The 22,331-nt window shown below is 45.0% G+C and overlaps 2 protein-coding genes across 3 annotated transcripts in view; one reads left to right on the top strand and one right to left on the bottom strand.

Moving 5' to 3' along the window:
- Positions 1 to 16,839, bottom strand: part of Gpld1 (glycosylphosphatidylinositol specific phospholipase D1) — a 50,353-nt gene extending 33,514 nt beyond the window's left edge. For both annotated transcript variants that reach the window (XM_057787778.1, XM_057787777.1), the window contains exons 1-5: positions 16,716 to 16,839; positions 12,103 to 12,389; positions 11,411 to 11,715; positions 7,298 to 7,353; positions 2,641 to 2,719 (exon numbers count right to left, since the gene is read on the bottom strand). In XM_057787778.1, coding sequence (XP_057643761.1) covers positions 2,641 to 2,719; positions 7,298 to 7,353; positions 11,411 to 11,504 — 229 coding nt within the window. In that variant the 5' untranslated portion in view covers positions 11,505 to 11,715; positions 12,103 to 12,389; positions 16,716 to 16,839. The remainder of the gene's footprint in view (positions 1 to 2,640; positions 2,720 to 7,297; positions 7,354 to 11,410; positions 11,716 to 12,102; positions 12,390 to 16,715) is intronic.
- Positions 16,840 to 17,464: 625 nt separating this feature from the next.
- Aldh5a1 (aldehyde dehydrogenase 5 family member A1) overlaps positions 17,465 to 22,331 on the top strand; it is a 33,708-nt gene continuing 28,841 nt past the window's right edge. Inside the window, exon 1 of the mRNA XM_057787779.1 lies at positions 17,465 to 17,920. Coding sequence (XP_057643762.1) covers positions 17,600 to 17,920 — 321 coding nt within the window. The 5' untranslated portion in view covers positions 17,465 to 17,599. The remainder of the gene's footprint in view (positions 17,921 to 22,331) is intronic.

Raw genomic sequence — 22,331 nt, 5'->3', positions numbered from 1 at the left:
CCCAACACTCAGAAGGCAGAGGCAGATAGAGGAGGATCAGAAGTTCAAAGTCATTTTCAGTTATGTGGTGAGTTTGAGGCCATAACTGGGCTACATAAGACTCTATCATGGAATTAAAAAAAAAGAAAGGAAGAGAGGGTGGGAAAGATAAATGATTGGTAGGTAGGTAGATGATACATAGATACATAGATGATAGATAGATGGATAGATAGATAGATAGATAGATAGATAGAAGATGGATGGATGGATGGATGGATGAATAGATAGATAGACAGATAGAAGATAGATAGATAGATAGATAGATAGATAGATAGATAGATAGATAGACAGACGATAGGTTTGATGGCCTTGTTCACACTTTTCAGAACCATGTTTTGAAGGCCAGTACGTATTGAATACTGCTTCTTAAATTTAGTGATCAAAATATCCTTTTCTCTTTCTCATGTGTAATCTTTCAAGGGACTGTCAGAAAGTCAAGGGACACTGGCACTCCCTGAACGCTACTTAAGAAATGCCAAGTGAGAAACAGTAGGTTAAAAATAAGAGCTACGACCCACAGGCAAAAACGATGGAATTGCAGAATGACAGACTGAGAGGGTGTGAAAGTTTGAATGTAATTGGTCCCCATTTTTTAACAAGGAGTGGCACTATTAGGAGGTGTGGCTTTGCTGACATGGGTATGACCTTATTAGAGGAAGTGTGTCACTGTTGGGGCAGCCTTTGTGGTTTCCTATGCTCAGGATACCACCCAGTGTCTCAGTTGACTTCCTGTTGCCTACAAGTCATAAAACTCTCAGTTACACCTGCCTGCGCTCCGCCATGCTCCCAGTCATGGTAATGAACTGAACCTCTGAAACTGTAAGCGAGCAATTAAATGATTTCATTTATAAGGGTTGCTGTGATCATAGTGTCTCTTCACAACAATAAAAGTCCTAACTAAGACAGAGGAAAACAGAAAGAAGTATTTATAAATACAAGAAATGCCAAGCTTAGCTGTCTGGAATCCTGAGTACAGAGACAGTAGCACCTTAGCATTTCACGATGTTAAATTGAGGGGGGTCCTTACAGGTGTCATACAGGAAAGCGAACACCACAATGAAATAAGAGTGAAAACCCCATGCAGACTGAATTAATCAATTTGGACCAGACTTTGGGGAGTCTAATAACAAGTGATTTATTCCCTATGTATTTAAGCCCAGCACAATTTGAAAAAAAAAAGTGTCCTGGTGTAACACTATCCCTCTTGCACAAGGAAGCATGATTATATTGAAACTCAACTCAGAGTACATGTCGTTTCCTCCAAGAAGATGGGTTTTATAGGTAGCTAGCTGCACTAGCTTAAGGGCCTAAGGGTTTGACTTGGTCTTGGTTATACAGATAGTATAGAGGTCATTTGGGCTATTAGCTACTCTGGTCCTGATTGTGGAAGCTTGGGAGAGCCTCTGGCTATAAAGGGTCATTTAGATAACTAGCCAACTCCAGTTTTGGTAATAAGAACTTAATATGGCCTAGCCCAACAGATAACACAAATCACTAGGCTGTTAATCATTTCCAATTCTCAGCTTTCTGGATGGAAGAACAGGTTTTTCATCTTTTCAATTGAAAAGACAATCCTGTATGCTTAACATTTCTGGTTTCTCTGGAGATCTGTGGGCTCAAACACTTGTGTGCTAGGCTCCCGACTAAATGCCCCCACTAGATTGTTGGGAAATGAGATTTAAAACAACAGATAATCCTGAGGCACCAGAAATGGTTTCCACGGTAACTCCAACAGTACCTGTTTCAGCCAGTTTCCTTGTGCCCTGGCTTGGTTTGGTTGGGTTGGGATTGGCAATGGACAGAATGAATTAGGAGATGAGAGAAAAGGAGGAGATGGAAAGTCTGGTTATTTACATTCTCAGTTCCTCTGCTGTAGGGTCGAAGTGGGCTGGCTATGACCCTAAGCTACAAATTCCACTCCTGTCAAGTGGCCCTCTCTAGGAAGATCTCCCACCATGAAGCAGTAACCACTCCCCTGAACTATCTATGGTGACTCCTTACACTGTCCATGTCTCAAATTCCCCTCAATGTACTCAGCGAGCTTAGATCCTCACAGCACTGGCCAGTGATCTCGCTAATACCAAGAACAGCCCAGGGAGAGGGTTACTGTAGAGCAGACACAGAAGTGAGATTGTAGGTAACCTTTTGAAAGCTGCACGCAGACAGACACAGAGGGACTGCCACTGAGCACCAAAGCAAGCAGAGACATCTAGACCAGGCATCACCACAAAGGGAAAGTTCCAGAATGTCTATGCCCAAGCAGAGATGTCACTGATGAACAATCATTTCACAAGTGTGTGTTTATCTATAAAGTTGTATTTCATTTTCATTTATGTACATGCATTTGTCTGTGTCTGATGTACATGTAGGTGCAGGTACCTGTAGAGGCCAGAAAAAGGTGTCAGATCCCTTAGAGTTCAAGTTACAGGTAGTTATGAGCCACCTAACATGGGTGCTGAGAACCAAAACCCCATCTTCTGCAAGAGCAAAGTATGCTTTTAACCACTGAGTCGTCTCTCCAGCCCATGAAATACACATATTTTAAAGTCAATCCTGTTAACCAGTAAATGTGGCATCATTCCTCTGAAAACCCTCCCTTACCTCGTTTGCAGATGCTGGGGTAAAAGGCATCAGGAAACACCGTCCCAGCCTGGTATGCATCCTGGTGTTCTAAAAGCAACTGAGGAACAAGAGAACGCAGAAATTAGAGGGAGGAACCAGCAGACTGGGAGAAGTCAGCCCCGTGCCTTTCTCGCTATGAGACTAGAACTACACTGGATACGGGCAGAATGAAGAAAAAAGGTGGACAGGAGTGATTAAAATGTTAAAAACCCATGCATATTTTACCAGAATGCAGTACATATCATATATAACCTCAGAGTCTTTCCTGCATAACAGTTTAGAAAGTAGCAAAAGCTGCCTGTTTAAATTTTACCATCTTTTGTTTTCTACTTTCGTTTATCAAATGAAGTAAAATTCCCCTAAAACTATTTTAAATTTTTATTTCTTTAAGTGTTTTGGTTTTCTGAAAAAAAATGTAGCCCAGCTAGCCTGAACTTGCTACCTGTAGCCAAAGGTGACCTCGATCTCCTAAGCCTCTTGCCTTCACCTCCAGAATTCTGGGGTTACAGCCTGTACCAAACACCATACCTAGCCTTCCCTAAGACTATTCAGCTGTTCCAAAATTGGTTTAGGACAAGACTTTCAATGATCTACAGTGAAATAAGAAAAATACAGATACACACACACACAAACACATGCACACACCCCAAGTGGTTGATGATACCCACCTTTAACCCTAACACTTGGGAGGTAGAAGCAGGTGGATCTCTGTAAGTTTGAGGCCAGCCTGGTCTACAGAGTGAGATCCAGGACAGCCAGAGCTACACAGAGAAACGCTGTCTGGAAAAAAACAACATTGTGTGTGTGTGTGTGTGTGTTTGTATGTATGTATATAAAAGGTTATATCCCATAGGCTTTAGTCCATGTTTCCTTCCTCCCTCCCTCCCTTTCTTTCTTCCTTTTTTCCCTGTGCATTAGAGAGTTAGAAAAATATTCTTGCCCTTTGAAAACGATGAGAGTGGATAGCAGGGTTTTCTCTAGATTGTCTTTGTTGAACTCGCTCACTCAGTTCTGTTGACTCTTATGGTATGGCAAGCTCAGCCCAGAGGTCAAGAAATAGAGACTGAGTCTCCAGAGTGCTCAGCATGACCCCAGATCTGCCATGGAGCCCTGCTGCTTCTTCCACTAGCTTGGAAGCCTGTATGTTTTCTGCAGCAGAGATGCAGAGGCTCCTGGTAGAGCACCAGCAGCCAGTTAGTTGCTCACAGGCAGAGGACAGGACATCAGGTTGGCCGGGAGCAAAGGCTGAGGTTACAAGGCCCTGTAACTAGTACTCAAGATGGATCTGCATTTTCCAAACAAGACTGTGTTGAAATCTGTTGAATCTCAGTGAGCCAGCAGGACAGTAGCTATGGCAAAAGGCACACAGGCAGTTTTCAGGTCCGCCGTTTTGCATGTTGTTCCCAGAGGCCTTTCTAGATGTTTCTAGACACCACTGGAGCTGTTCCTCTGACTCTCACACAGGTGTGACAGCCAGTTCCTTTGTTCCTGGTCTTTAATCCCTTTCTGCCTAAGCTAGATCAAGGGGTTTCTGCAAAGGGACAGTGAAGGACACAATCCACAGTTAAGTTTGGAGGTACAATTGTTTTGCTTTTCTTTTTTTAGGAAAAAAATATTTATTTACTTATTTATTATGCATGTGTGGTGTGGTGTGTGTGTATGTGTGTGTGCATTCACCTGTGTGGATGAATGTGTGCTACAGCACGTATGTGGAGGTCAGAGGGCAGCTTTCAGGTGCAAGTTCCCTCCATCCCCATGGGATCTAGGGCTCAAACCCCTAGTCATTAGCCTTGGTACAGAGTACCTCCACCCACTGAGACATCTCACCAACCAGACGACTGGACTTCTGTCACTTAAAAATCATAGATAACAAGTTTTAGAGACAGTTAAGTGGTTAAAGGCTCTGGCTGCTGTTCCAAAGGACCAGAGTTCAATTTCCAGTACTCCCATCAGGAAGATCACAGTTGCCTGTAACTCCAGCTCCAAGAGATCTGACACCCTCTTATGGCCTCCACAGGCACAGGCTCACACGTGGCATACACACACACACACACACACACAAGCGCATGTAGGCGTGCATGCACATACACATATATACACATATACACATAAATTTTCAAAAAGCATAAATAATCTTAGCAGCTCTGGTATAGGAGCTTGATGTTTAGTTTTCTGACACATCAAGGGAAAGGTAATCATTACAATAAACCACTATCAGGCATAGGCTATTATGGATGAGGTCATAGAAAAGTTTTGACTCTCATGAAATACATTGAACCTTATTAATAAGTTAATAGCTAAAAGGCCAAGTTAAACCTAGAGTGAAGTACCCTTTTATGAGGCAGGGTCACTCACAACCTAGGCTTGCTTTGAAAGCTCTATGCAGTCAACGGAGATCTTGAACTGACCCTTCTGCCTCAACTTCCCACTTCCTGGAATGGCAGGTGTTCACTACCCTGCCCAGCCCAATTTTGTTTATCTATCAAACTGCAAGGGTGAAAAGAATAAAATGTAAACCATAAAAGCAAAACCTCTATCAAATCTGAATGTTTATCAAGTTTTTCCAGTAAAATACAAGAGGGACTAAGGCTGGTTTTGTGCAGTATGAAGTACACATCCATGAACGTGGTTTTTGCTCATGCCTCCTGTCACATGCCTTCCTCTGAAAGTGGAATGTAAAAAACTTCCCTGCCCCCAGCAGCTCCCGGAAACTCTAACTTAAAGGTGATGATATTTTGGCCTGAGTCCGGCCCTAAAGAAACGCTTTATCCTGTCTGATAAAGAAGGACAGTTGAGCAACCTGAGCATCAATTGCTGGGCTTCTCCACCCGAGCCGGGAATGTTAAATCAGACTCCTTGATGATGCTGTCCAGCTTCCGCCCACGCGATGACACCTCCATAGAATTCCAGAGGACAGCTGGGCTCAAGGAAGCTTGAAGGACTCATAACAATAGCTTATCCTGAGCCAGAGAGATAGCATGCACCTCCTCTCAAAACACACACAAGATAGATAAATAAACAGAATAAAACAAAACTTATTTAAGAATCTCATTATGGAACTAGGAGGTGGGGCAGCCCCGACTCAATGGGGAGGACACATTCTGAGTTCTTCTGAATTCAAGCTTGTGTTTGAACTTGCCACAAGCTGTGAGAGCCAAAATTACATTTTAAGTCTTAATTAATATGCCTTGAAGATCCACGAAACAAAAAGGTGCCTCTGATCTGCAAGCCCCTTACCCAAGGGCAGATGGTCCCTGACACGCTGGAAGCTATTATTTATGGAGATAACGAGCCATGTGTTTTTCACTCCCCAAAACAAGTCTATTAGACCCATCTGCACCGGATGTGCTTGATCATATATAGGCAGGACGTTCACAGGAAGGAAATAAGTCAGGATGGACATTTGTCCCTGATTGGATGTAGGCTGGAGGTACAGCAGGATTTATGCTTGTCCCTGATTGGACCTGAAGGGAAATACTTAAGCTGCTACAAAACTTGATTCGGGGCCATTCCTCCCTCCCCCAAGAAACCAGAGATGAACCTGATCAGTATTTAATTAAAGCTTGTGGTCTTATTCTCAATCCATGGGATTAACAATGCCTGGCTGTCCACCTGCCTTTCTTTTTACATTTAGTTATGTGTGCATGTGTGCCGTAGGCCATATGTAGAGTTCAGAGAGCAATGTTCAGTAGTAGGTTTTTACTTCCATTGTCTGGGTTCTTGCGATCAGACTCAGGTTGGCCGGCTCAGCAGCAAGCACTTTACCTGCTGAGCCGTCTCCTCAGACCAGTGGTCTGAGTTAGTTCTGATGTCACAAGAGATTGCCAACCACTGTTACCAGTGTCAGTCTTTAAGACTCGGTTTTGCCGTAGAATGTTATGTATTATTATTATTATTATTCAACTAGAAGTAGTGCATAGGGACACAATGGGTTAAACTGACTTTAGGATGGGCACAAGTCATATAGTCCTATAGGTGAAAGAAGACACAGAAATAGCATGCTTCTTCATAGAGATCTCTGGCTTCTGAGTTCAAGCTGAGGCCACAACTCTTATCTAGAACATGCATGGCCTTGGGTTCAATTTCCAGGAATATATTCTAGCCACACACACACCCCACAGAGTGACAGAGAAAGAGAGAGAGGGTTCCTGCTCCTCCTGATGATAAAGATGTGGACAATATATAGTGATAAAAAGTAGAAAATGAATGAGTGGTTTCTCTCAAGTGTGACCTCTCTTTATAAGAAAAAAATTATATTAATAATATTTCAAGGACCAGGGATGTAGCTCACTAGTAAAGCTATTGCCTAGCATGCATAAGACCCTGGATTCTATACCAACTATCACAAAAAGCAAAGAAACATGTTTTTAAATTATAAATTATATTACCTACATATTTAAATTTAAATATTAATATATATAGTATATTTAAATGTTTTAAATTGATAGACATATTTATTTGTATGCATACATACATAGTGACTGAGTGGCACTGGAGGAGATATTTACCTTTTAACCACAACATTAGCTTTATAAAAAGACATAAGGACAACTCTTAGGATTAAAGATGTTTAGACTTTTGTTTGACACCCACAGAGGGAAATGTGTGTACAGTCAACAGAAATTCAGCGCCCTACCTCTTTGTAGTTAATGTGTCCATTTTGAAGCTGAAGAAACTCCAGAGCCCTGTGTCCTGAAAGAAATGAATATCATATGAGCTAAGTTCAACTGCACTTACCAGAGCTCGTTTTTAAAAGATTTATTTTAAATTATGTGTGTGTGTGTGTGTGTGTGTGTGTGGTATGATTATACACACATGAGTTCAGTTACCCATGGAAGCTAGAAGAGGGCATAGGATCCCCTGGAGCTGGAGTTATGCACAGTTGTGAGCCCCCAGCATGGGGCTTAGAAGTGAGCTTGGGGCCTGTGCGAGAGCAAGAAGCACTTTCATCGGGCAAACACCTCTCTAGCTCCCTAGAGATCATTTTTGAGGAAAACAGAATTTTTGAGTTGCAAACTATAGAGAGAACTGGAAACAAAAAGTAAGTTTGTACTCCCTTGAGGTTTTCTTTACATATAACTGTTTTGTTTTGTCTGTCTGTCTGTCTGTCTGAGACAGGGCATCTCTGTGCAGCCCTGACAGGCATGGAACTCTGTAGACCACACTGGCCTTGAGCTCTCAGAGACCCACCTGCCTGCTTCCAAGTGCTAGGATTAAAAGCATCCTTCCCCATGCCTGGCTAAGGCATAATTGTTTCAAAAATATTTATATTATCAGAATACAAATCAAATTTATATGGCAATTTAAAATTTCTGCTTAATTAGCTATGACCTTGGCAAGTTACCTAACATTGTAGGCCTCAGTCCCCTCTATGTGAAATGAGAACAAAATGCTACCTTACAGGTTGGCTGAGGGAACCACAGAAAGCACATACTGAGTGAGGACAGTAGCAGCCATTTGGGAGGAACTGGGGAAACAGAAACTCTCATGGTATTTGCCTCAGAACTGAGGAAATAAATATAAACACAAAATACAAGAAAAGCTCAAAGCATGCCTGACCAATAGCCCCCAAGTGTATTTCATGATTGAAATACTTTGAAAGGATATGGTTACCACAGAAAACAGCCTAGTCTACTCCCCACCCCCACCACACACACACACACAAACACAAAGAGATTCAACCTGAATCTTAGCAACAGTGGAAGGGCTAACATTCCTGGGAACACCACACACAATGGCAACACCTTATTTCTATTGTGAATTACATTCATTTTCTAAAGATTTATTTTTATGTGTATGAGGTTCTGCCTACATACATGTCTATGCACCACATGCATCTGGTGCCTCTGTAGACCAGAAGAGGGCGATGGATCCCTAGAGTGTAGACAGTAGTTAGGGCTCATATGGGCGCTGCAAAGCAAACCCAGGTCCTCTGGAAAAGCAATCAGTTTTCTTAATTGCTGAGCCATCGTTCCAGCCCTGAATCACATTCATTTTTTTAATTCACATACCAATTTAAAAAACAAAAACAAAACCACTCCTCTACTGTATTCATTGATACCCTAACAGTCAAGTCATAAAGCATACAAATAATATAGATGTAAGATTCCAGTGTTTCCCAACACAAACCACTGAACAAGGATAATTCTAATAATGGATTGACATAAATGCCAATCTTCCACTCAGGCCTCACATGAAAAATAAAAAAAGAAAGCGAACTAGTTATATCATCTAAGTTGTTGGTAAATATAAGGTGAAATTTCAATTGCCTTTTATAGGAAAAACCTTAGAATCTGTGCAGGTTCTATTTCATGTATGTCTGTAGACATCAATCATTTTTTGAAAAAAGATTTCACCTTGTAACCCAAGCTGGCCTGGAACTCACAATGATCCTCCTGCCTATGCCTCTCCATTGCTGGAACCACAAGTACACACCGCTGACTGGATATGTTTAAATATCCATTAGGACTTACCTGTCCATTAGGCACCAAGGTGTTTTTTTCGCTTTACTCCAAAGATTGAAATCGTTATTTTCATCTACCTGTGCTCCCTTAGAGCGCCTGTCGCTTTAGAGTTGGAAGAGCCTTCAGAATTCGGGAGTTTGCCCTCTCCCCGCCTTGTGGGACACTCCACCGCCACGGGCTGCTCAGAACCACACATCCAGTTTACAGCAGGGCTGTCTAATAGCTGAGATCTGTGTCCTTTCCCGTTGTTTCCCGACTCCCTTTCAGTAGTGGTGTTTGATAGAAAGAAGATCAGGCTCATTGTCACGACACAAGTGAGCCTGAAACGGTATTTCCATTTCCTCATCTGCAAACACAGCCCTCTGTGTCTCTTTACACTGGAAACTGCTATCTGAGGGTCCTGCCTGCCATGGCTCAGAATCTACATCTACTTTGCGCTGGTAAATTTTCCTGTCATAGCTGTAACCTTGTCACTCTTTGTAACTAACTGATAGAGGTGGCATGAGTATGAAATAATATCATCTTTATTGAAATAAAAGAAAGCCCAGAACATTAAATCTACCTTAAGTTAGTCTTAAAATTGTTGTAGAATGCACTCCTACTTTGCTCGTATTATGAATTACCTTACACTTTCCACATGTTAAAAAATTTCACAAATACATTTCATAAGATCCAGATCCCTTTGTTAGGAGAGACCCGAACACATGCTTAGAATGGTAGCTATGTAATGTGATGAGAATTTCAATTAGCTTATCAACATATCAGATCTCATACCTTAAATATATACAGTTTATTTTTGGTCTATTATACCTTAGCAAAGCTAGAAAAAGGGAAGTCTGAAAAAGCCCTCCTGTTTTCACTTATCCAAATCCACTCTGTCCTGGTCTGATTCTATTTGCTGAAATAAACACCATGGACAAAAGCGACTTGAGGAGGAAAGATTTTATTGGCTTGCGCACCCCAATCACGGAGAAATCAGGGCAGAAACACAAATGAGGAGCCCGCAGGCAGGAACTGAAGCAGAGACCATGGAGGAACAGTGCTACTGGCTTGCTGGCTCCTAGCTTGCTTGGCCTGCTTTGTTTATATACCCAGACATCTGCCCACAGTGAACTGAACCTCCCCCATCAATCAGGAATCAGGAAAATGTCCCACAGACTTATCGTCAGTCTAATCTGATGGAGGCAATTCCTCAGTTGAAATTCCCTCTTCCCAGAACTGTCTAGGTGAGTATATGCTAGATAACCACCTCTGTCCCCAAGGCCAGGCTCACTTTAGCACATGGCCCTCTCCTGCAGAGCTCCCAATGCTAAACTGGTCTCCTGTAATATTAGCCACCACTCAGCTTCACCAGTTGCCTCAACTCCCCCGAAGCCAAGCACCTTAAGGTCAATGGGTAGCACTTAACCCATAAGAAATAATTTAGGTCAGTGATGGAAATTAGGGTGACCTTAAAGCTCAAATGATGTGTCATACACATAAGAGCCATAAACAGCCACTTGACTCAGAGACCCATTCCCATGGCCATACATGACCCTTCACATCTGCCTGGAAATGCCTGTCCTTGAAAGTATTAAAGCAACAAAAATAATCTCACACTCCTGTCATAGGCATCCACCTTCCTTCTCTCCTGAGACTTTCTTCAGTTCCTTACTGTCCCCTGCCAGGAACACCCAGGGTCCAAACATAAAGGGCCTCAGCTCTCTCTCCTCCCTATCCCTCCATCAAACCCACCTGCCATTTCCCAGCCCTGAACACTTCCAATCTTGTCTCTGTCTTTTCTGCCTTCTCCACTGTGCAGGCCACTTCCCATAGCAGGGAGGGTTGTGTCAATATGAGAAATAGATTTCTAATCTCTTTCTTAAGCTTACTGATAGATTCCTGTCCTTTTAACACACAAAGAGGCATAGAGAGATAACTCAGGTGTTAATAATGTTCTTGATGGGGACATAATTTGGTCACCAGAACCCATGTTGGGTATCTCATAACTGCCTATAACTCCAGCTCCAAAAGGATCTGATGCCTCTGACCCCCAAAGTCACTTACACTCACGTGTACACACCTACACACAAAAAATTAAAACTAATGATCTTGAAAAACTAGCCCAAAGGGACAGGACTGGTGTAGAGCACCCATAAGCCCAGCACTCAAGAGAGGTGGGACAAACACCTCAACTTTGAGACTAGCATGTTCTACGTAGTAAGCTCCAAGTCAGCCAGAGCTACATCAGGAGATCCTGTCTCTAAAACAGAAAGACAGATAGACAAATAAGGCCCAGTGCTTACCTATTTCTACATGTGTTGAGAGGCCACAGGATGAAATTCTAGAGCAGAAACAAGACAGCAGGAGCAGCAGGCCTGACCACAGCTTGCCAGACATGTTGTCATCTCTCCCCAGCTGCTCTGCTAATGTGGGGACAATCCAGGCTGTCGCCAAACTGTGACTCCAAGCTGCAGGCACAGACTCGGTGTGTTTCCTCTACACAGGTTACTGACACAGGAAACCGGGCCTCGTTTCAAAATAGTACTGTTTTCCAATAAAATCAACAGATCAACCACTGTTTAGCTTTTCCAGAACAGCAAACAGACACCTGAGAGGGGAGAGAAAGCAATCTACTGGGATCAACAAAGCCTCTTTACCATCCCAGCCACCAGATTTCCCCTCCACACGCAACTGGCACGGCAACCCAAACTTGCCTTCAAGTTGTTTTCTAAACAAGATACTTGCTTGTGCTAGTGATGGCTACTCCATTAGACTGCCTCCTCCTCCATGGGCAGCATCTTGGGCATCCTCTGCTCACACTTAACAGAGTTTCCTCATCCTCCCAAGCCCCATGTGCATGCTGGGAAAGCTTTTATGGTGATCACCTAGAACCGGCTTCTCTTTTTGTATTTGGCAACAGATACTGACACTTCTCTGTATTGCACAACCCCAGCCACTCCTGGCCTTCTACTCCGGCTCTTCCAACAGGACTTACCTGAGATGTGTTGCAAGGAAGGATTCCTGCAGCCCAAAGATACTGACAGCACCTGGGAGGTGGAGGCAGGAAGCTGATTAGGGTGAAGAGACAAGGGTCTGGACAATGCTGGGCTCAGAACATACTCATCACGAAGCAGCCAATCAGCAACAGGCAGAGCAAGGGAAGCAATTCGGGTCATTCATGGACGTAAATGATGCTGATCTTAACTCGCAGACGATGCATTGTATGTTCTGGAGGCAGGGAGTGCTCCCAAAAGACTGGAGGGGACAGCGTTCATTCTCGGGCTAAGCAAGGGGAAGAGATGAATGAACAAAAGGCAGGTTAATTTAAGTCGGCTGGCTGCCAGGCAGAGTTTGTAATCTTAACTCGTCCCCATCCAAACCCCAGGAAATGAATTCTGTAGTTCCCCTTCACCTAGGACACGGGGCCTGACTGCTTCTAACTACTTTTAAGCCACAGGCTAGAAGTCGTTTTCTTGTTTTGTTTTGTTTAATTTGGCTAGCAGGGTGTTTATAAACTTACACCACTTTGTTTACTTTTAGCTTTGTCAATGGGATTTCATGTATGCCAGAATAGTTCTGACCTTATTATGTTGCCAGGGATGACCTTAAATTCCAGATTCTCCTGCTTGTACCTCCCAGTGTTCGAACTGTAGGTATGAGCCAGGATACCTAGCCAGATTAACTTTTTAAAGTGAGTGAATTCACATATAAATCTAGAATTTTATCTCTCTATACAAAACAAACTAAAACCCCCCAAAGACCTGACTTCCTGAACCAATATTCCTCCATGATACGACAGTCAAGTGATGTGGAAGCCAGTTAGTTGTCCCTTCAGTGAATATGCTCTCTTCTGTGTCCTCTTGTCTTAACCATCCACACAACATGTGTGTGTATGGGCATGTACCCCAGACCACTCTGCCTGCAGAAGTCTGAGTTGGCACCCCCTCTCACTCTGAGCCTCCTAAAGTCTGCAGGTGAGTGGCAGCAATGGCAAAGTAGGACTTTAGTACACTGTAGAACACCCAAGAGTAGCCCATCAACAACAGGAAGTCCGGGGTGGCTGCTCACACTGTAATCACAGCACTCTAAAGGCAGAGACGGGGATTTATAGAAATTTGAGGTTAACCTGGACTACACTGAGACCCTTTCTGAAAAGCAAAGGGCTGTCAAGATGGCAGTGTGTGAAGGCATTTGCTGCCAAGCCTGATGACCTGAGTTCAATCCCCAAGTGAGAATCGATTCCCCACTCACAAACACAAGTAAATAAATGCAGTAAAAAAAATCTTAAAACAACAAAAAAGAAAGCAGAAAGAGGACTGCCAAAGATACCGGGTTGGGGGGGGGGGGATCCTACCTAAAAGGGCTAAGCAGATATCAGAAAACCAAGCCACACAAAAGCACCAGAGAAAGAAGTAGCTTCCATTACTAACCAACACTAATCTCAAATTTCTTGTGTATTTTGTACACTTAAAGTTTAGCATGACTTTATTTATAATGCAATAAAAAGGAAAGGAAATCTTCACTTAGTACAATGTAGTGGTTATGCGAGAATCTTATTTGGAGTTTTTATGAAGTTTGAGTTACGTTGTAGCCATGACAACAGGACTGCATGTTTCTCTTCAAGCTATGACTTTAAGAGAAAGCTAAGCTATAGTTCTCAGTGTCCAGAGAATGATCTGAAACACTGGGAGATGGTTAGTCACTCAAGCACAAGCACGAGGACCCAAGTTCCTATCCTCACCGTCCTGTAAAAGCCAGGCACAGTGACACACATCTGTAACCCCAGTGCGGGGGAGGCAGAGGCAGGCAGATCCCGGAAGTTCATTGGTCAGCTAGCCTAATTAAATCAGTGAGTTATAGGCTCAGTGAGAGACCATGTGCAAGTTATCAAAACATGTTTCTGCTTCTCTGTGATTCAGAGACAAGGAGAGTTTCCACCTTATTGGACCATCATGGGCATTGGATGAGGAAATATACAATTCATGTTTAATGGAGATTAGAATACAGTAAGGGCAATATATGTCCACAACTATTATCCAGAAAAAACTTCCCCCTCAAATTCACCATGGATTTTTATTATTTTTTTTCTTTGTTGATTTCTGTTTTGTTTGTTTTTTGTAGTGCAGGGGATCAAATCCGGAGCTTCCTTTGTTCTGGGCAAATATCCTCCCACTGAGCTACAACACAGGCCCACTTAGGTGTGCAGTATAAGACTCGGTGGTCAGTATGAGATTGTTTCTAAACACTTAAATACGGATATAAAGCAAAATCTGATGAAGCCTTTGAAATGAAAACAGTCTCCATGTGCACATAAATGAGGTACAATATTTTTCATAAGGCACACATATAGTTTAGGCTACTTTCAAACCCCCTATGTAGCAGAGTTATGCCTTGATTTCTTTTATTTTTTAAGTGTGTGTGTGTGTGTGTGTGTGTGTGTGTGTTTGCATGCGTACCAATGAGGGTGAATGCAGGCATACCTGTGCAGGTCAGACAACAAGTTTCCGGAATCTCTCTCTCTCTCTCTCTCTCTCTCTCTCTCTCTCTCTCTCTCTCTCTCACACACACACACACACACACACACACACAGAGAGAGAGAGAGAGAGAGAGAGAGAGAGAGAGAGAGAGAGAGAGAGAGAGAGAGACGTACACACATCCCTTGTTGAGGCAGGGTCCCTCCAGGCAGGGTCTGCTTCTCCGAGTGGTCCAGGCTAAGCGGTGCTTCCTGTCTTCACCTCCCTTCTTGCCACAGGAGTGGTGGGATTGGCAGATATCTGCACTGCATCCACCTCTTTACGTGGTTCTGGGGATTGAACTCGGGTCACTCGGCTTGGGAGACAAGCACTTTTACCCATGGGCCATCTTCCCAGGCCTTCCTTGAATTCTTGGTCTCCTTGCCTCTACACGTGATGCAGGCATGAGCCACCAGGCCCAGCTTTAGATGTAATTTAGACTAGAGCAGCTCATTTCTCCCATAGTCTAATATGTCACTGACCTTACAGGACCATGACAGCAGCTGGGGAAGAGAGCGGACAAAGTCAGGGACTGAGGCTTTAGGGACAGCTCAGCAGGTAAAGGTACCTGCTGCCAAGCCTGAGGACCTAAGTTCAAGTCCTGAGACCCACATGGTAGAAGGAGAGAGCCAATCTGGCAACCCTCCCACTTCTCCACACAAATAAATATGTTTTAAAAGCCAGGAACTGGAAACTAATGGTTCCCCGGAGCATACGGAGAAAAGGGAAGCCATCCTCCCTCCCCCAGTGAATTCCTCCTGTGGGCCCTAGTGAGTATACTTACCCAAGGTCTGGGAGACACCAGGGAAGGAAGCCAAAAGGCTGGTGGGAATTGTTCCCACTCTAAAGGGAGCTTGCTGGGGGGGGGGCACAAAACAGTACGGGATGTGGGGCGTGCCTCTTCTCAGACTATAGGGACTGTTGTCTTGGTGAACTCCTTCCTTCATCAAATAAGTAAATAAATAAATGGCAGTTTTACTGCAACATTGGCGTGAAGATTAATATAGCAAGATCATACCTAAATTGGGCTTCCTTTCCTTTCTCACTTTAAAAGAGAGAAACACTGAGTGATAGGCTTCTAGGTATCACTCCTGGGGTGCCTGGAGGGCCAGCCAGCTGAGAAGGGGAGTAGGAAGGACTTCAGACATCTTCTCAAGTTAGGGGTGGTGACACATGCCTAGAACCCCAGCACTTGAGAGACCGACAAAGTGGATTTGCTGAGTTCAAGGCCAGCCTGAGCTACATGGTGCCTTTAAGGTCAACTCTGGCTGCAGAATGAAATCCTGGTTTTGATTTGTTTTGCTTTGTTTTTAAGTTAGAAAGGTGGGTAGTAGGGGAGAGGGTAAGGGGAAGCAGGAGGGAGGGGGAGAGAGAGAGAGAGACAGAGAGATAAAGAGACAGAAAGACACACAGAGAGAATAAATTCTGGACTGGAAACTGAGATTCACAGCTGATTTCAAGTTTGGGGCCTCCAGCGATTAAGACCTGGTCTGAAGGAAAGCCCAGACTAGGTGGAATGGGCTGTTAGTAGAGCTCCCCCTATAGGCAGCAGGCGTCCACGCCAGATTGGGATAGTCACCTAGGCTCTCCTAATTTTGACTCCTCTCCCCAATTCCCTCAACAAAATAGAAGACAAAATAGTACACAAACACAGGCACATGCATGTGCACACCACCTGCACACACAATCAAATGCTGCTGTTACAACTTCTGCCAGATATGACTGGCACAATGCTAGAAAACTGTGACTCAGCAAAAGACAAAGTCCATGGTTAAAAGGACATCCTAGGCATTTTGCAAATACAGTACCGAACTGGGACATGTAGCACTTGCTAACCCCAGAACTCTAGGAAGGAAGGCTGCGAGATGTAGGTCTTCCTTCTACTAGGGTACATAGTCGCATGTTTTCTCAATTATTATTATTAATATTCTTTTATTAAAAAGAGCAAACCCCTACCTGCTCTAGAAAGGCCAGCAAGACACTTTCACACAATCTATAGTAATTGAACATGAACACGAGAAAATGCTTAGTCTTGGGATCTTAAAATAATGCACAGGTTTGAGTTGCATTTGACCCCCAAATTCTGAGCACAAACCTGCTATTTCTTTTATCCAAATTAACTTGGGGTTCCTTGTTGCTGTAAAGTTTGAGGTGTATCCAGATAATGAAGATGCTGTTTGGGGTGATTGTGCTATGTTCAATCCTCACATCCTGTTGCTAATAATAATAATAATGTCTCATTTACGTAGCCCTGGATGACCTTGAACTCACAGAGAACCTCCCACCTCTGCCTCCCAAAGCCTGGAATTAAAGGTCTGGGCCTTGATTGTTTCCATTTACTAGTTGGCCAGACTTCAGCCTTGCAAGTTGCTTGACAGCAGCCTGGACATGCAGCATACGAATCTACTTGCAAAGATCCACCAGAGGAAATATGCAAAAAAGCATGCAAGGGGAATGCCTGAGCCTTACTTCACTTCGACCCGACCCTGGTTGAATGGTTTGCCCCATATCTCAGTACTCAGGGGCACCCTGCTTCGAATTCATGAAGGATATGAAAAAAAGCATTCAAAGGACGGATTATTGAGCTGCATTTTGCCCTCATTGAATAGTGGTCCCCAGTCCACTGCGGCGTGTGGAACCTCTATGTTAGCCTTGGTTAACATATTGCCGGGGCTCCTGTCACCGTTAAGGCCTAAGAAATGCCAAGTGAGCACCCGACCCCGGGAAAGGTGACTTTATGTGTGCAAGTTCATCTTACTAGCAGGCCCGCGGGGAGCACAGGCCGGTTCAGAACCACGCAGCTCCTGGAGCACAGGGAGAGGGCGCTCTCGGCGTCCCCGCCACCCTCAGCTGCCGTCCCCGTCGCCATCCCCGCCACCCAGCGCGTCCCCGTCGCCGCGCTCACGCTTTCCCGCGACCCCTGAGCTCCTGCTCGCTCGCTTGCCTGTCCCTTGCCTCTGTCGCCGCCACCTCGGGGCCATGGCGACCTGCTTTCTGCTGCGGAGTTTCTGGACCGCTCGTCCGGCGCTGCCGCCTTCCGGCCGCTGCCGCCGCCCAGCGCCCGCGGGAACCCAGCGTCGCAGCTACGCCCGCGGCCCCGCTGGCCTCCCCGCCGACCTACTCCGTGGGGACAGCTTCGTGGGAGGCCGCTGGATCCCGGCCCCCGCCACCTTCCCGGTACACGACCCAGCCAACGGCGCCACGCTGGGCACCGTGGCCGACTGCGGGGCGCCCGAGGCCCGCGCAGCCGTGCGCGCCGCCTACGATGCCTTCTGCTGCTGGAAAGGGGTCTCTGTCAAGGTGAGAGCGCTGTCAGGTGCAGGCTCGGCCTATGGGGGAAGCAGATACCCAAAGTGAACCCAGCGCGTGACACCCCCAGCCCAGTTCCCCGGGTACACAGAGCAACAACAAAAAAAACCACAAATAAGTTTGGAGCCTGGGATCGGTGCCCACCATGTTGTCAGATCCCCTGTTTTCAAATCTCAAATAAGAGAGAAGAATAGGGGTGCATAATAAAAGTGAGCTAAATACTGTTAGCTCTCTCTACCTCTCGTGTGTGTGTGTGTGTGTGTGTGTGTGTGTGTGTGTGTGTAGAAGAGGGCAGGAGAGAGCGCACTATATATGGGAGCTATATGTAGAGGCTGTATATCTGTACGTGTAGGCTGAGCTGTTTGTGTAGGAGTTGTGTCAAGGACACCGAGAAAGGATGTGTGAGCTTTGTTCAGGGGAGGGAAAAGCCCAGGTGCAGTCTCTGATTTTCAGTTTTAATGGGAAGGGAAGGGCTGTCACTTGAGTGGACAATGAGGGGATAGACGGTAAGACAGAAAACTAGTTTAGAAATTTTCTTCCTCCTTCATGTATGATGTTACCCCTGCAGTCAACACTGAAATCATGGCTTCCCTATTATTCACAGCCTCCCTGAAAATAGGTGCCTACTGATAAGGGTAGAAACCCCAGAGTCTTAACATCCACCCACTCAAGGGGGAGTTACTGATCGCTGGCTACCTGTCACATATTTCTGGGGTGCTTGGAATGCTGAGCCAAAGAAAAGCAGGGAGTCCAGCCCTGAAGAGGCACTTGTTGCTTTGAGAGAACTTCTGTGTTCGGTTCTCAGCCCTCCCATGGTGACCCTTTAACAGCCTGTAACTCCAGTTCCAGGGAATGGCAGGGACTCAGAAGGTGCACATATATACACGCAGGCAGAGATCCAGCCCCTTGTAGAGCTCTTGTGATGAGTGTGTTCTTGGGATCCAAATTGCAAACAATAAACACCTTCCTCAGCAAGAAAGTGTGTTGAAGGTGATGGGTAATGTGGGGAGCAAAGGCACAGGCAGGCACAGAGGTCAAAAGTCAGGAGGAACGGCCAGGAGCAGAACAGAATACAGGTCTGTGAGGATATCACAGCAAAGTACTGTTTGGGCGGCTTAAAAAGTGACAGAATTGTGTCTCCCTGCTATTCTGGAGGCTAGAAGTCAGAGGTTGTGCTGGCTAGGGTTATGTCACCTTGACACAGGCTAAAGTCATCTAAGGGGAAGGAACTTCAATTGATAAAATGCCTCCATAAGATCAGGTTGTAGGGAAGTCTGTAAGGCATTGTCTTAATTAGTAGTTGTGGTGCCTTCGCTAGGCTGGAGGTCCTGGGTTCTGTAAGGAAGGCTGAGCAAGCCATGGGGAATAAGCCAGGAAGCAGCACCCTCCATGGCCTCTACATCAGCTCCTGCCTCCAGGTCCTGCCCTTTTTGAGTTCTGTCCTGACTTCCTTTGATAATGAACTATGATGTGGAAGAGTAAACCAAATAAACCCTTTCCTCCCAACTTGCTTTTAGGTCGTGGTGTTTTGTTACAACAGAAACCCTAAGACAGGACAAAATGGCGGCAGGCCTGGCTTCTTCCTGAGGCCTCTCTCCTTTGCTTGTAGACATTGTTCTTGGCTCTGTCACCATCACCTTCTTCTGGGACCAGTTGCTGATTTAGGGCCTAGCTGAACTTTTTTTTTTGGGGGGGGGGGGGAGAGGAGCGGTTTCCATACAGAATTTTTCTGTGTAGCCCTGGCTGTCCTGGAACTAGCTTTGTAGACCAGGCTGGCCTCAAACTCACAGAAATCCGCCTGCCTCTGCCTCCTGCATGCTGGGTACCTAGCTGAACTTAATCATCTCTTTAAACTTTATCCCCAAGCACAGTCTCATTCTGAGGCACTATCTAGACATCAACACCTCACTCTAGAAGGGGACGCATTTCCTCCTATAACTTCAAGGTCAGCCTTCCTTAGGTTGTAAGGACTAAGAGAGGTAAGGGGAAATCCTGAACTGCGCAGAAACATGGCCACTTGGTTTCCAGAACAGCAAGGAGGTCCTTGTGGCCCATAGTGGACCAAGAACTAGGAAGGAATGCAGGAAGCTGTCACAGAGGTGGCAGAAAAGGGGCTGCTTCCGTCAGGACCTGTGGACCATCCAATGACTTCCAGCTTTACTTTGACAGAGTGCGGCAACAGGAATACCCCAGTCCTGACGCTGATGAGAGGCTGTAAGAGGGCCCTGGCAGAAACAGGCCTGTTAAGAGGCGCTATTGACCTGCTTTTGTCTTTTGTTTGTTTGTTTTTATTAATAAGGACATTCCTGGGGCAGGCTAACTTTATAAGGAAAATAATTTTGCTCTTCCTATGGATTTAGCTGGTAGAAAACGAAGATGAATAACAGCCTATACTGTTTGGAGGTCTGCGGGCCTCAGTGACTAACAGCTCCAGGAGATGTAACCCATTCCTGGCACTGAGCTCCTTATTTGCTAGCCTGTGGTTCCCAGTAAGGGCATTGCTGTCTTGTTAGAGAGCAACTTCATTTCAGTCTGTTTGTCTGTCTATGGGAGCTTCTACAGTAGATTAGTTTCCGATGACTTCTTTAAAAAGGATTTTAGTGTCATTTAAGGCTATGGCCAGTGCTATTGGTGACCTCCTAGACCTTGATGGTAAGGCCCATTCCCAGCACTGAGAAGGTTAAGTACACACCATGTATTTGAGTCATAGCACATGGAGGTATCAAGCTGGTTCTGATCTAGAAGCTTCATCTCTACTGGGATATATCTGTCACAGTGCTGGGCAGTGTGTACTGATGGACTTTTTTGTCAACTTGACACAAGTAGAGTCATCTAGGAAAAGGGAATCTTAATAAGAGTGTGATTGGCATGTAGGCAAGCCTGTAGGGCATTGTCTTGATTGATATGAGATGTGGGTAGTACTGCCCCTGAGTAGGTGGCCCTCGGGCATGTAAGAAAGTAGACTGAGCAAGCCACGAAGGGCAAGCTAGTCAGCAGTACCCCTCCGTGCTCTCTGCCTCCAGGCTTCTGCCTCCGGTTCTTGCCCTGACTTCCTTTGATGACTGACTGTGAGGCAGAAGTGTAGGGTTAAATAAGCTCTTCCCCAAACTGCGTTTGGTCATGGTGTTTTAGCACAGCAATAGAAACATATATTGCCATGACAGACTTGGCCCTGCATTTGGAGGATTGTGGTACCATTGGAACTTTGGCTGGAAAAGCTGTTGAGTGCTCAGAACTCACTGGGCTGCTCTGTAGGAGTCTGGAAAATAATGTTGAAGGCAACGCAGATGATGGAGGCCTGGAATGTGACATACCAGAGAGAAGTTTTAAAGTCCCTCAAGGACTCCATCAATGCCATTTAGGTGGTATTTTGAATTAAGAACTACTAAAGCAAAGTTTTTGCTTTTCTGCGGCAATCAATGCTGGTCAACAGGAGCTGAGAAATTAGTGGTGGTTAAAAAGAGCCCAGCAAGCTGGGCGTAGTGGTGTACACCTTTAATCCCATGTAGAGGCAGGTGGATCTCTGTGAGTTTGAAGCTCTACAGAGTGAGTTTCAGGACAGCCAAGGCTACATAAAGAAACCCTGTCTCAAACAATCAAAAGAAAAAGAGAGAGAGAGCAGCAACAGTAGATGCAATCTTCTGGTGAGTATTTCCTCAAGGTTAGCATACAGTGACAGTGGAGTTGGATGGGGCTGCATCTTACACTGAAAGCCAACTTTGGTAATGTATAAGAGTTTGTGGTGGCCGGGCGGTGGTGGCGCACGCCTTTAATCCCAGCACTCGGGAGGCAGAGGCAGGCGGATCTCTGTGAGTTCGAGACCAGCCTGGTCTACAAGAGCTAGTTCCAGGACAGGCTCCAAAACCACAGAGAAACCCTGTCTCGAAAAACCAAAAAAAAAAAAAAAAAAAAAAAGAGTTTGTGGTACTGGTTTTGAAGTCATGAAGGATCATTGAGAGCAGAGGCTTGATGCTGTGTGGCAGGACTGGAGTCCCTAAAGAAAGACCAGGAGAGGCTATTGGTGAAGGTGCAGTCCATTCACTTCAGGACAACTCAGCGATTGGAGATGCCAATATGATGATGGGATGGCCACCAGGGACAGTAGCAGCTGTGGTGTAGAGCCAACTTGAGCCTGTGACATAGCTGTATGTGCTGTGGCTGACGGAGCCGGAGAATGGTCGCTGCCAAGTCCAAGATCATAAGCTCCAGATGTCTGACACTGAGCTCAGCACAGCTGGACTTTGGTTTTGCTCTAATCTGTTTGGAACTATGCCTGGTTTCTTTCTTCTTATAATAAGAAATATTGAGCTTATTTTCAGTTTTACAGGAGCTAACAATTAAGAGACTTTGGAATTTTACAAATATTTGGATATTTAGAGAGATTGGGGCTATTTTAGAGAGA

Source organism: Chionomys nivalis, chromosome 13 (assembly GCF_950005125.1).
Source record: "Chionomys nivalis chromosome 13, mChiNiv1.1, whole genome shotgun sequence".
Taxonomy (NCBI): Eukaryota; Metazoa; Chordata; class Mammalia; order Rodentia; family Cricetidae; genus Chionomys; species Chionomys nivalis.
This window is presented reverse-complemented; position numbering and strand designations above follow the sequence as displayed.